Source organism: Tyto alba, unplaced genomic scaffold (assembly GCF_018691265.1).
Source record: "Tyto alba isolate M040663 unplaced genomic scaffold, T.alba_DEE_v4.0 Super-Scaffold_7, whole genome shotgun sequence".
Classification (NCBI taxonomy): domain Eukaryota; kingdom Metazoa; phylum Chordata; class Aves; order Strigiformes; family Tytonidae; genus Tyto; species Tyto alba.
This window is the reverse complement of record NW_024881328.1, coordinates 6,105,002-6,118,114: the sequence shown is the minus strand read 5'-3', so window position 1 is coordinate 6,118,114 and position 13,113 is coordinate 6,105,002. Positions and strand designations below refer to the sequence as shown.

Sequence of the window (13,113 nt, the reverse complement as noted above, 5' to 3'; positions counted from 1 at the left end):
AGAGAGAATAATTACAACTATACTGCATTCATACCAAATATCTAATACATAGGAATGTGTCGTAATGACACATTAGTAGCAGTCGTTAGTATCGAACTACACGATCATAATGTAAAGTTATTGTTTTCTACATTCTTTAGCTTTGCTGATAGAAATGTGTTGTTGATAGAAATGTGTCAACTAATAATTTAACAAACTGACTCAAATAATCAAGTCAAAGTAAGTAAATGCTACAAAAATCACAATTAACAAGTTGTTAAACATTTACTACATGAAGTACTGGGAGACAACTTTATATTCTCAATAAAATATAATGTAAAATAACTTAATTATCTATGTGTTTTGTGTGGTTTAGATGAAATGTTTATTTAGTGTACTTTACTAAATTCTATGGTAATTTATTAGAGCAGACATTAATTTTACCATTGGGAAGTTTTCATATTCATATACGATAATAAAGAAAAGAGTTGGAATCAACATGAAGCTTGCAAGGTGTATTTGAGCACGTATTAAAAGGGTATGAATAAAGATTAGGTATTTTATGTACCATCATTTTCCAAAGTACAGGCTATATATACAAAATGCTACTTACAAAAACCAAACATATTTAATTTACACTAACATAGAATTTTATTTTTAGTCTATTTGTTTTTTTTCTGATTCCATTAATCTCCTAATTTAAAGAGTTAAAATACTATAAATATACAAGAGAGTGATAAAACAATAATCATTCAGCACTGGAAGTTTTCAATCTTCTGCCATCTAATCCAGTGTAATTTATATAAATATATGAATTACTGAGGGATATATATTTGAACAGTGCTTAGTGGATCAATACTCTTCTCTGAAAAACACTGCAACTTCAGAAAGCTTCAGTATGGTCCAAATACTGCTTCGCCCAGTTCAACTTTTGGGGTTTTTTGGATGTTGGGACCAGTGCTAAAACCAATATGCTGGCACAAATTTTGACTTTGTGTAATGTTCATTGAACAAGGACTATACAAAAGTAGAGACTTCAAGAAAAGAAATTATTACTATCACTGTGAATAAGAATTGTCATATATCTTATGACAGCCTGTATCCTCACCTAGTTGTATAAAAATAACTATTTGTAGTTCTGTGAAGTCAGCAGTATTATACTGATTAATTCCAGATGGCTTTTTTTTTTTATTAATTTTTTTTTTCTTATATATGGCTTATTTTTGGTGTGGGCTTAGATTTTACTATGACAGTTCTGGAAATACGTCCACATGAACTTTTAAATTCTAATTCAACTTTCTTAACTATACCATTAATTGTATCTTTTACTGTATATTGTCACATTGGATTGTAGCAGAAGTCTCAGGACCTGTCCCTGAGTTTCTGGTTTTGAACATGAGATCTGCTGAGGACCATCAACAATCATTTGTCTAGCAGTGATGTCTACTGATTGAGAATAACTGACATCTTAATGGCTCATGGCATCTAAGGTTTGGGCTTAATATGGCAGCCTTATAACTGTCCCCAAGGCAGACCTTAATAAGCCTTCCGAATAGAAGAGCTGAGATATGAAAAAGGTTACCTCCACCAATTTCTCATTGCCAGAATTTGGTAACTACACTCTCAAACACTAGATTATTAGAATAAATTCCCCCCCAAAAAGCAAGTCTTCAGTGCAGAATAATGCTCATAGCAAATCTGATGTATTTTTTACTGTTTTTCTTTGGCTTCTTCACTTAAACAAAAGTTATAAGAAAAAAAAAATATTCTGGGAAACAGTGTGCTGCCCGACCTTTGCTCCCTAAGAAAGGGATTCCTTATCCTTCTTTTAGTATAACCATTTCCATCATACAAGGTTAGTAATAAAGTCTGAAAACCTGTATCAGCTTTTTACTTGCATTTGTTTCACACAAAATATTTTTAAAATGAACTTGAAACACACCTTAAAATATGCCTCTCTCCATCCACTTTTGTTTCAGCTATATTCGCAAGAATAAGAAAGTTCTGGTTTTCTTTGAACTCAAAAAAAAAAGCCCATATCTGAACACTTCAGGTTAAAGCATTTTTTCCTCAGCAAATTTACTTACCTCGGCAATGTACTCCTTCGTCATACCCGTCAGAACAGTCATAAACACCATTGCAGAGCTGGGACAAGTGAATGCATTTGTTTGTACCAATGCAGCTAACATAATTCGGGGAGCACTTGAAATCTGCTTCCTCAGGACCTAAAAAATACACAAAAAAATTCTTATACATATTTTTGTATCTACAACAGGACAAATAAAGTTCTATATTGCATTTCAATTTTAAAGCTAAGGGCAACACTCCATGTATTAGTCCATTCTGCAGATTTTTAGTGTGTTATCACTGATGTATTTAGGAGAATTAAAATCAGCAAGAAATTATTAGTGCAACCAAGAGGAAATCAATGGCTCAGAGAGGATTATTTCCCAAAATACACGTGTTTTACAGATGCTAAAATCAAGCTGTGCAAACATTAAATTTTGTATAAGATTTTCAATTGCCCTGTGAATACCATATCATATCATATCCCATATCAAGAGTCATAGGTACCATATTTACATTCACTGTTGTTCTATATAGATAATTGTATATATTTATGAAATTATACATAAATGTTACATATTTATGGATCCATTACACCAGAGAAACTGTTCCTCCAGCCCAGGAGTCTGCCTCAAACTGCACAGTACAAGATGGTAGGAAGAGGATTAAGGATGCTGTGATTGCTCCCTTTGGGATACCATCCCCGCTGCTATCACTCTGTGTCCCCTTATCTCTGAAGTGTTAAGTACAGGGACTTTTGAGGATGTCTTTTGTTTATCTCTTAGAGGGTTCTGACTGATAAAAAAAAACCCAACAGACATAATTTCACATGATAAAGAGATATTTAACACACTGCAATGAACATTTAGAAGTCTGAATGGTTTAGCTCATTTAGAGGATGAATCATAATGCATACACAGTCTACGATTAGCTACACTGAGACTGAAGGTGTGGAAAATTTTCAGGAAACATCTTAAAGCTCCTTGATTGCACATGTTGGAGCCTTAACCCTGTGCTAAACTGACAGCTTGTAACAGTTCTCAAGGGAAATATACCCTAGGATGCACTGTGCTCAAGTGCAATATGCTTTCACCTTCTTGGAAGCATTACCTCTAAGACGAAGGACAGAAATCACAGGCAGTAACTGAAAGCTTCCTTATAAGTGGGAAAATCTCAGTTTAGGCAGAACTGGTCTGTTGGATCCAGCAGGAGAAATCAAAGGAGAGTTCTGGGGGGAATTTATATTTTCTGTAACAAATACAGACAGCTCTTAGCACAGCCCATTAAATAAAAATCCTCACTTAAAAAAACTTGTCCCAATTAGAAAACTTAAACTCAAATTTTCCATCTCCGCGCTACATGCCAGGAAGCTGTCCACCATTTCAACACAACAAATACCAGTTTTCAGTGGCTTACAGTGCTTTTGCCTGTATTCTTTTATGCAACTCCCACCAGCCCAGGGCAGGCGCTCCCCTTCCCCAAGCAGAGCAGGCGCCCGTAAAACATGCGCATCCTCAGCGCAGGAAAGCGCGATGCACAGCGTCCTGCTTCCCCCCTCTGACCTTCCAGCTTCACACTTGGCACTGATGGAGCGACACCAATTACATCCTTGACATATCACTGATTAACAGAAACACAGCTAACTGGTACAAGGGATAAAAAGGCAACGTATATGGGGATGAATGTGCTCTGTCTCAAACAACTTGTGTGCTTCCAGGATGAAAAAAGAAATGTATTTTTTATTATGGCCATATGTTATATACAGTTTTTCAATAAAACTGCATTCCTAAGCTAAGGATAAGGGTCTAAATACCTTTTGAATCAAAGAGAAGAAACAACTATTCTCACTATGCTCAAGGTTAAACAAGTGCTTAGAAAACGCAGAGGTATTAAAACACTTCACAAATAATACAATTTTCCTATATTTTCCTGTAAAATATGGGAGCAAATTAACAATAAAAAGTTGACAGATGGTTAAAACCTATCTAGATGTTAGGACAGGAAGACCACAGTAAGAAGACTCAGAGCAGTGTGACCTCCTGGTGCTGGCAGAGACCCCTGCACCATGCAAATAAAGATGAGGTGGGGGCGATGTGGCTCTATGCCCTTCCCTGGCAGCAAGGCCACTGTGTGAAGGTTTGGGGTTTTTTTGCTTGGGCTCCATGCATTTTACTCTTTTTTCTGTTACCTGGAGGTAGGATACTTCATCCCATGCACATAAAGCTGACTAAAGTACCTAAAACCTCAGACAGTGCCTGGTGTTCCACCAGGACCAGTTTAACTCTTCAGAGCTTTCAAAGAAGAATGTAAATAAAGCAGCTTAGGATAGTCAAGCACTCAATGTTTGGTAGGTCATAAAAAACTGAAAGGTTTAATTTGATTCTCATTTCAGTTCCATCAGGACTTGAGGGCACCTAACATTTAACAAAACCAAACTAATCTTCTGATTTGCCATTTATAGCTTGCTCATTCATTGCATTAGAGCAACTGTGAACAGAGTCTGAGGAGTAAAAAAGATCTTTCCTTCTAAAATAGAGAACATTCATTAAAAATCTTAGATCTGTGAAGCATGTAAACCACGGTACTTGCATTACTTACATAAAAAAACAAGATTGCTAGAGGACTTTCAGCATTCATATCTTATCAAACAGAAAACAGAGACCTGTGACCATAAATACATAAGCATATATATTTATCTACTAAATTTAACAAGTGACAATAATGAATCTCTTAATTAACATTTAAAATCTCAATAGGACTAGTCTGATATGCTCGTGTCTAAAGATTTTGGAATTTAATTTTGATTTGATGCTTCTTGCTCTTAAATACAAGATTCCTTCAGGACACAAACATCCTGCAATTTTAAATATGTTATCTAACTTAAAATACTAGTAGAGGAGCTTCCTAAATTAGATTTCTTTGATTGGGAACTGCAAATGAGGGGAAACTGAAATATGCTTCAAGAAGTATTACTCACATTGTTTACTTTTCAAGAGAAATTTTGTGCACAATTTGTGAAAACAGAAAGGTTACGATCAGAAGTGATTAACTTATTCATGTGATTAATTCGTATGTACTTTCTGTTTCCTTACTAGCATGATGCTTTGAAGCCAACTTACAAATTAAAATTAACTTCAATTCATAAAAACCCTGGTTTATAGAAGACTTGTGACCTATTTTGTCTGCAAAATGATTCTAAAAGATAAGTGGTCTCGATCATCCAACATCAGTGGAACAAGACAGCATGTCCCAAAGCCTCCCTGCCCACAATTCCTACCACCTTCATTGAATAAAAAAACTAAGCTAGACAAAGCTGCACATTACGATAAATTTGAAGAACCACATGCTTTTCTCACTGAAGCGAACCCAGCTGCTGCACTTTCTGAAATGTCTAATGCAGATAAAGATAAGTAGTTTTAATCTTTGAGGTAAAATACTTGGGAAGAGCCCTAAGGAGAACGACTTGGAGATGTTGGCTGATAAGAAGCTCAACGTGACCCATCAAGGTACGCTCGCAGTCCAAAAAGCCAACTGTATCCTGGGCTGCACCAAGAGTGGCCAGCAGGTCGAGGGAGGGGATTCTCCCCCTCTGCTCTGCTCTGGGGAGACCCCCCTGAAGTGCTGGGCCAGCTCGGGGGCCCCCAACAGCAGAAGGACCCGGAGCTGCTCGAGCGGGGCCAGAGGAGGCCACGGAGATGCTGGGGGGGCTGGAGCAGCTCCCCTGGGAGGCCGGGCTGAGAGAGTTGGGGGGGTTCAGCCTGGAGAAGAGAAGGCTCTGGGGAGCCCTTCGAGCGGCCTCCCAGGGCTTAAAGGGGGGGCAGGAGAGGTGGGGGGGGATTCCTTATCGGGGGGGCAGGGATGGGACGAGGGGGTATGGTTTTGCACCGAAAAAGGGCAGATTTAGGTGAGCTCTAAGGCAGAAATCCTTCCCTGTTTGGGGGGAAGGCGCTGGCCCAGGGGGCCCAGAGCAGCTGTGGGTGCCCCCTCCCTGGAAGGGTTCAAGGCCAGGTTGGACGGGGCTGCGAGCCCCCTGGGCTGGGGGAAGGGGGCCCTGCCCGGGGCAGGGGGGTGGGACTGGATGGTCTTTAAAGTCCCTTCCAACCCAAACCATTCTATGGTTCTATGATCTTGTTTACTCCTCTTCCCTCTTTTTTTAGCAGACAGCCACTTCTGGCAGCATTACCAAGTGAACTTTGGGAAAAGGAATTAAAAAGTGTTCTTCTTGAAAATAATCTCAGTGTATTTTACATCAGTGCAAGAATGCTAAGAATATAAAAGACAGATGGTGTCTTTTCTTCCCTTCAAAAGACACAATAATTCCTGGCCTTGCCAGTTGGTGGAAAAATAGTCAAAATTACTGGCTGCAATTATGGTAATACACCATCTTGATGTTTCAAACACTCATACCAAGACACTGCTTGGAGGGTGAAGAGGATGGAAGCAGTGTAGCTCATGCAGTGCTGTGCAGCTCAAGAGACTCTGTCTCAGGAAAGAGAATATCTGTCTGTCTCTGCGGTATAACTGCCTCTTAACAGATGGCTAGATGAGAAATGGAAAGAAAAGCAGGGCTGCAGAAGGGTGAGGCAGGGGCTGTGAAGGATCCCCCCAGGGCTGGCAGCCAGGCCTGAGCCACCCAAATCAGCGGGTGGCTGGGCCAACCCCTGCCTGGGACATCAGGCACCTCCGTGGGGCTGAGCCGTGATGTCCACCCCTGGCTGGGGGTCAGGATCAGGCCTGGTGAGGGTACCACGGTTAGACACAGCCCTGGGCTGGCCAGGGGGACAGGTCACTGCTGCTCTTCCAAATCCTCTAGAAGGCCGGCAGTGCCCAGGAGCAGACAGGCTGAAAACAAGACAGCAATTCATGTCAGATCCAGGTATCTTTGGCTGTTGAATTAACTGGGATGGCCATTTCTGATTTAGTCACACTGTATCAAGGCTCACCGCACTTTCCCAGCATAGGAGAAAGCATGGGAGAAAACTGCACCCTGTTTTGGCAATACCTGTGCAGAGACATTTACCATGCACTTTTGACATGGTATCTGTCTTGAATTTCTGCTCAACCAGAACTGTACCTGCCTCACTTCAGGCACATGTTGTACTAAATTTTGAACTAGAGAATGCAACTGAGAATCTACAGGCTTCATTACTTCCACTAGTTTTTGTTATCAAAAGCAATATACAGGTGTTTATTAGCAGAAATTATCGATGAGCATTATTTCATTACGTACGTTTCCTTCTAGAAACATTCCCCCTGATTTAATGTAAATTAAGGTCCAACTTTGTGTGCTAAGTTTACGAAGGAGTTACAAAGTATGACTAAATGATATTTGCCAAGATTACAAAGATAGCCAGACAAAAGGAGACACGGTAGTATGCCCAGCACAAATTCAAGGTCCACAAAAAGTTATTAAATTATGGTAAAATACAGCCCCCCACTTCTTGCAAGTTCATGTAGAGATGCTCATATTTGACAGCTGTTACAAAACAGAGCGTCAAAGCTGGTACTTCTGAATTTATTTTTTCACCTTTGCATTCCTCAGCTAAGTTTTCACAAGGTGTTTTTTCTTTCAACATCTCAGGTAAGTAATTAGACTTTTAAATAAGAGACCAGGCAGCCAAATATGGTACCTTTTCAGGTACAAAAGCACCAACACACAGTGGATAGAATCTGACCTAAAGAAACAAAATTGGTAATTTTGATGCAAATAACAGAGTTGTCAAAAAATGCCTTTTGCTGTTCTGACTGCAGTACACATTCCTCTAGATATGTTTTGATATAGCAACTACCTAGGTCTTCTCTGTGGTATTATCAAATGAAGTTGATTAATGACTGTAATTAAGCCAAAATAGCCCCAACTTTAAGAAAAAAATAATCCATACAACTTTTAGGATCCCTCTGGATAAATATGGACTTAAATGAAAATACTCCACTATGGTACAATGCAGTTATGTGGCTTGTCAAACACACCTCTCATATTGTGAGACCTGTTTCTCTCTGTTAACTGATCTCCACAGCATTGCTGGCACCTCATTTCTGCTGTGGAGTCAGAGCACGGTATAGGATATTTAAGATTGCATAATTGATTAAAAAATTTAATATTTATTCTGTAACATAGCTCTTAGCAGCAAGAAACAGCCTGCCACATGAAGCCAAAGTAACATAAAGTATCTGATATAGTTTTAACAATGTGAGAAGTCATTCTTACTGATGTTTTTTTTACATTTATTTTTTGTCCAGTTTATAACTGATAACCAGGGATTTTAAAAGTACTTATCTTTTATAAAACTTGAAAACACAACATCTTAAAGTAATTTTTATGACCCTGACAAGATAAGACAAACTTTACCTTAAAGTTATTTAAGGTTTAGGGCTAAATTATAACCAGTAGAAGAGTTTGCTTTTGTGTAAAAATTTGAGATTAATGGGAAAAAGAGAAGATAGTTCCATGATTATTTATTTTTTAATGTTAGATATTTGAAAACTTCCAAGAGATTGAATAATACATATTAATTTCTGTACTTACAAGTTAATGTGTGAAGTGTGGTATCCTATGGTATCAGAATTGCTTTAAAAATTGTTTTTTCACACAGACTAGATGCATACTTTTAAAATCAGGACTTGAAACACTGGGATAAATTTATGGAAATTACTTAAAATCTTTTTTCTTTGGTGTCTTATATATATGCAAAGAAAGAATTTCATACTTAAAAAAAGATTTATGTATCATAAGTAACAACTTATTCATTGCTATTTTATCCATATGCTTTATTCAAGCATATGGATATAATTTTGAATTGAGATTGATAATGAATATAAATTTGAAGTCACCTTCAATTAAATCAGATATTCAGAGGTCCATGAAAGAAGGACAATAAACACTTATGGTAGGATGTGGACAACTGAAAAGAAGAGGAAAGCAGGCAAAGTGTTGTGCTGCTTGCAGCAGAACAATAGCTGTAATCTCTGACCTCACAGACACAGCTTATTGTCTCCAAAATAATAGTACACAATAAAGAATAAAACCAGTGGCAGCCAGTAGGCTTGTGAGTGTTCAAATGAATGAACACAGTTATAGTATGCCCTCATAACTTAAAAACAAACATAAGAGATAAGCTAAAGACTCTAGAAAGCAATTCCGAAACAGGGGGAGAAAAAGAAAAAAGAAAAAAAAAAAAAAAAAAAAAAAAGAGATGGCTTTGACTCATCACAGTTTGGAAATCAGTCACCTCTGCTGATTCACAGCCCTTATGTGTCTAGCACCAAGTGTCTCATCTCTCTTCTCTCTTTATAAATGGAGGGGCATCGACACATCAGCTCTGGTATCTACCTCCCTTTTCAAGAACAGGCTTTGTCTCATTTTGCTTTATACAGGGAGAAGCAGCACAGCTATCCAAGACAAAGTTTCCCAAATCCAATCAAGGATTTGCACTGATCTTATCCTGTGGTTGGAGTGCTGCACCCTCAGTAAGTTTGCAGACAACACCAAGTTTGTTGGGAGTGTTGATCTGCTGGCGGGTAGGAAGGCTCTACAGAGGGATCTGGACAGGATGGATCGATGGGCTGAGCCCACTTGAATGAGGCTCAACAAGGCTCAGTGCCAGGTCCTGCACTTGGGTCACAACCACCCCATGCAGCGCTACAGGCTTGGGGAAGAGCAGCTGGAAAGCTGCCTGGTGGAAAAGGACCTGGGGGTGTTGGTCAACAGCCGGCTGAATGTGAACCGGCAGCGTGCCCAGGTGGTCAAAAGGCCAACGGCATCCTGGCTTGTACCAAAAATAATGTAGCCAACAGGACTAGGCAAGAGAGTGTCCCCCTGTACTCAGCAATGGTGAGGTCGCACCTCAAATACTGTGTTCAGTTTTGAGCCCCTCAATAAAAGACAGACACTGAGGTGCTGGAGTGTGTCCAGAGAAGAGCAACAAGGCTGGGGAAGGGTCTAGGGCACAAGTCTTAGGAGGACCACCTGTGGGAATGGGGGTTGTTTACCCTGGAGAAAAGGAGGCTGAGGGGAGACCTTATCGCTCTCTACAACTACCTGAGAGGAGGCTGTAGTGAGGTGGGGGTCGGTCTCTCCTCCCAAGTAACAAGTGACAGGACAAGACGAAACAGCCTCAAGTTGTGCTAGGGGAGGCGAAGATTGGATATTAGGAATAATTTCTTCACTGAAAGGATTCTCAAGCATTGGAACAGGCTGCCCAAGGAAGTGGTGGAGTCACTATCCCTGGAGGTATTTAGAAGATGCGTAGAAGAGGTGCTTAGAGACATGGTTTAGTGGTACAATTAGCAGTGCTGGGTTAACAGTTTGACTTGATGATCTTAAAGGTCTTTTCCAACATAAATGATTCTATGAGATATAAATTTAGTCAGTCAAAACCTCATAATTAAAAGTAAAAACCACATTGAAATTCACTTCCGAATGATGGTTTCTTACTTTGTGTGTCACTGTTGACAAAGCAGTTCGAAAGGTTATCTATCAGCAAAACTTAACTGGCCTCATAGTAGCACAAAAAACTTCAATTTCTATTCTCCTGTGATCAGCTTTTTTGCATTGGCACTAGTGTTATATATAAATGAACTTGCAGGTGCAAAACACAGCATATGGATACTGGGTTGATGATGTTCTACAGTTGCTTGCTTTTTCCACTTTGTGTGTTTTTGTAAGTACTAGAGACAAGCAAACAGCAAACAGTCTAAATCTAAATATTATACAATAACTTTAATTGTTTAAATATTTCTTTTTGTTTAAAAACACGAACATTGTTTGCATACTGCCATTATAACGACTGTCAGGAGCTCTATTTGATATGGCTCTCCAGCAAACACTTTCCCTTTGGCTATCTTTTTCCTGATCGCTGTTTTCTCTGTGTCAGACACTTGCTCATCTTTGCTACACAGATGTAAATAATTAACAGAGCCACAGGCCTCATCTTTTCTATTCTAATGTAGCTGATAGTTTTACTACTTCTCTCCAGTGCCTATGTTGAAGGTTGCACAAAGGCTGACAAAGATGAAAAAAGAAAGAGAGGAAATCTTTCTAAACCAGCTGAGCTTTGGATCATTATCCAAAAATCCCTCCTGGCACACATGGGCTGGGATGGGGCCGGAGCCGCAATACAGCTCTTCGGGTGATCAGGCTGAAAGCAGCCACCAGAACCAGGACCCAAGCTAAAAGTAGGTTTTGCTTAACATAAATCTAGCTACTAAAGCTGTAACAGCCATGGAGGTAATTGGACTGATAATAGTAAAATCAGCTCGTAACAGCAAAATCAACCTAGATTCCTAAATGCAGGTGGACATTTTGCATCCAAAAATTAGACAGAAGAGAAATAGAAAATTCACCCAAACAAAGGGAGAAAGACCACCTTCTCAGCCAAAGCCCATCTAATACAACAGTTCTACAAGACTGGAGTAGTTTTCTACTAAACAGCTCTAAATTTAACCACTTCTGGATTGAATAGCATGACAATGTGATTAATTTTTTTTTTTTTTTTTTTTTTTTTTTTTTAATGAGGTTAAGGGTGGCCAGAGAAATCAATGGCCATAAAGAGAACATCAAACCTTACCTCCACACCAACTTTTCTACAGCCTCACTAGTTATAGGAAAAAAAAAGCAAACAACAAACAACAGCAGAGTCAAAGAGAAGGGGAGAGGAAACAAGACTGGAGTCACCTGGAGTGCTCCAATATTATTTCCGAAGAGTTCATACACTGTGTCAGAAGATTGATGTAATAAATCAATTAATAAATACCTGGTGCGTAAAGACTGCCACACTGTATCAGAATGAAAATTAGTTTAGGGGAGAGGGCAATGCAGAACATAACTGTACATTATAGAGGAACTGACAAGGACCTAAAGTCCAAGAGAAATATGTTTTAATGTGATTTTTTGCTTTGTGCTTGCATTTTTTTTGGATGTCAGTGAAAATAACTCTATTGAGATTGTCAGCACAGCTGCATCTTTATGCAATCAGGCAACAGTGTGCACTCTGCATATCATGCATTTCTAAGACATTTCCATCCCTACAGAACAGATTATAAAATTCTGTCCTTTATTAAACTTATGGTAAATATCTTAATTTTTGCCTGTTGTTTAAATCAAAACCTTCTATTCTCTCTACTGCTTCATTAGATGCTGGCAAATCTATCCTTTCAGTACATATTATAGGACTTCCATTGTCTCAGACTTAACAACAATCTTAATTTTTCTGACTTTATAAATACATGCAAATGTGCTTCTACAGTGTGCCTTAAAAAAACATATATGACCTACTAGCATGTTAATACAGTAAATCACAATTTCCTATTCCCCATTCTATAATATCCTGAAGTTTTGACTATAAATATTAGAAATATATCTCACACAGTTTTTAAACCTCTGTTTTTTCTTAAATATTCCTAAATTTCACCCTTAAAATTTTAATTTGAATTTGTCATAAATGGAAAAATGTAACCTTGAAAAATTACTTAGTATGGAAGAGAACACATTATCTCACATGAACTGTCAAAAAAAGCCCTCTTTTCAGTCAGAAAATACTAATAAAAATATCTAGCTGAAGAGAAAAGACGTTGGTGTTTGGAAGCATGAAGAATGAAGAACCCACAAGAGGACACCTGTAGCATGAATTTTTCTTAAAAATCAAGTTTCTAACTTGTATTGCAAAACTCAGTATGCCAGTGGTGCTTGATTAAAAACAACAATAAAACAATTCTCACCATTATAATCTTCCATCACAACTGCCCCGAATAATATAGTTATACATCAACGAGTTTAGTATCTTTATATACTTGCTCAATGACCTTGCTTCAACTTGTGCAGTAAAATTTACCATATAGACAAGAAAGACAGAATTTATGTTCTTTGCTACAGTCCCTAAAAATTAAAAAACTAAACCACAGTTTCGCTAAGCTCTTACACGTAGGGTGTATCAGAATACAAAGGAAGGTCCTTGTATGTACCTATACATAAGCAAAAACATTACGAATTTATATTCTCTGGTTATTTTTGGAGAACGAATTTGCAAACATTTGTCAATGAAGATTGTGGGAAGAGGAGAAAATAAATGG

At 38.5% G+C, this 13,113-nt stretch overlaps 1 protein-coding gene across 1 annotated transcript in view; it reads right to left on the bottom strand.

The window, feature by feature from the left end:
• LRP1B (LDL receptor related protein 1B) overlaps positions 1-13,113 on the bottom strand; it is a 754,159-nt gene that overhangs the window by 462,202 nt on the left and 278,844 nt on the right. Inside the window, exon 2 of the mRNA XM_042808487.1 lies at positions 2,067-2,204. Coding sequence (XP_042664421.1) covers positions 2,067-2,204 — 138 coding nt within the window. The remainder of the gene's footprint in view (positions 1-2,066; positions 2,205-13,113) is intronic.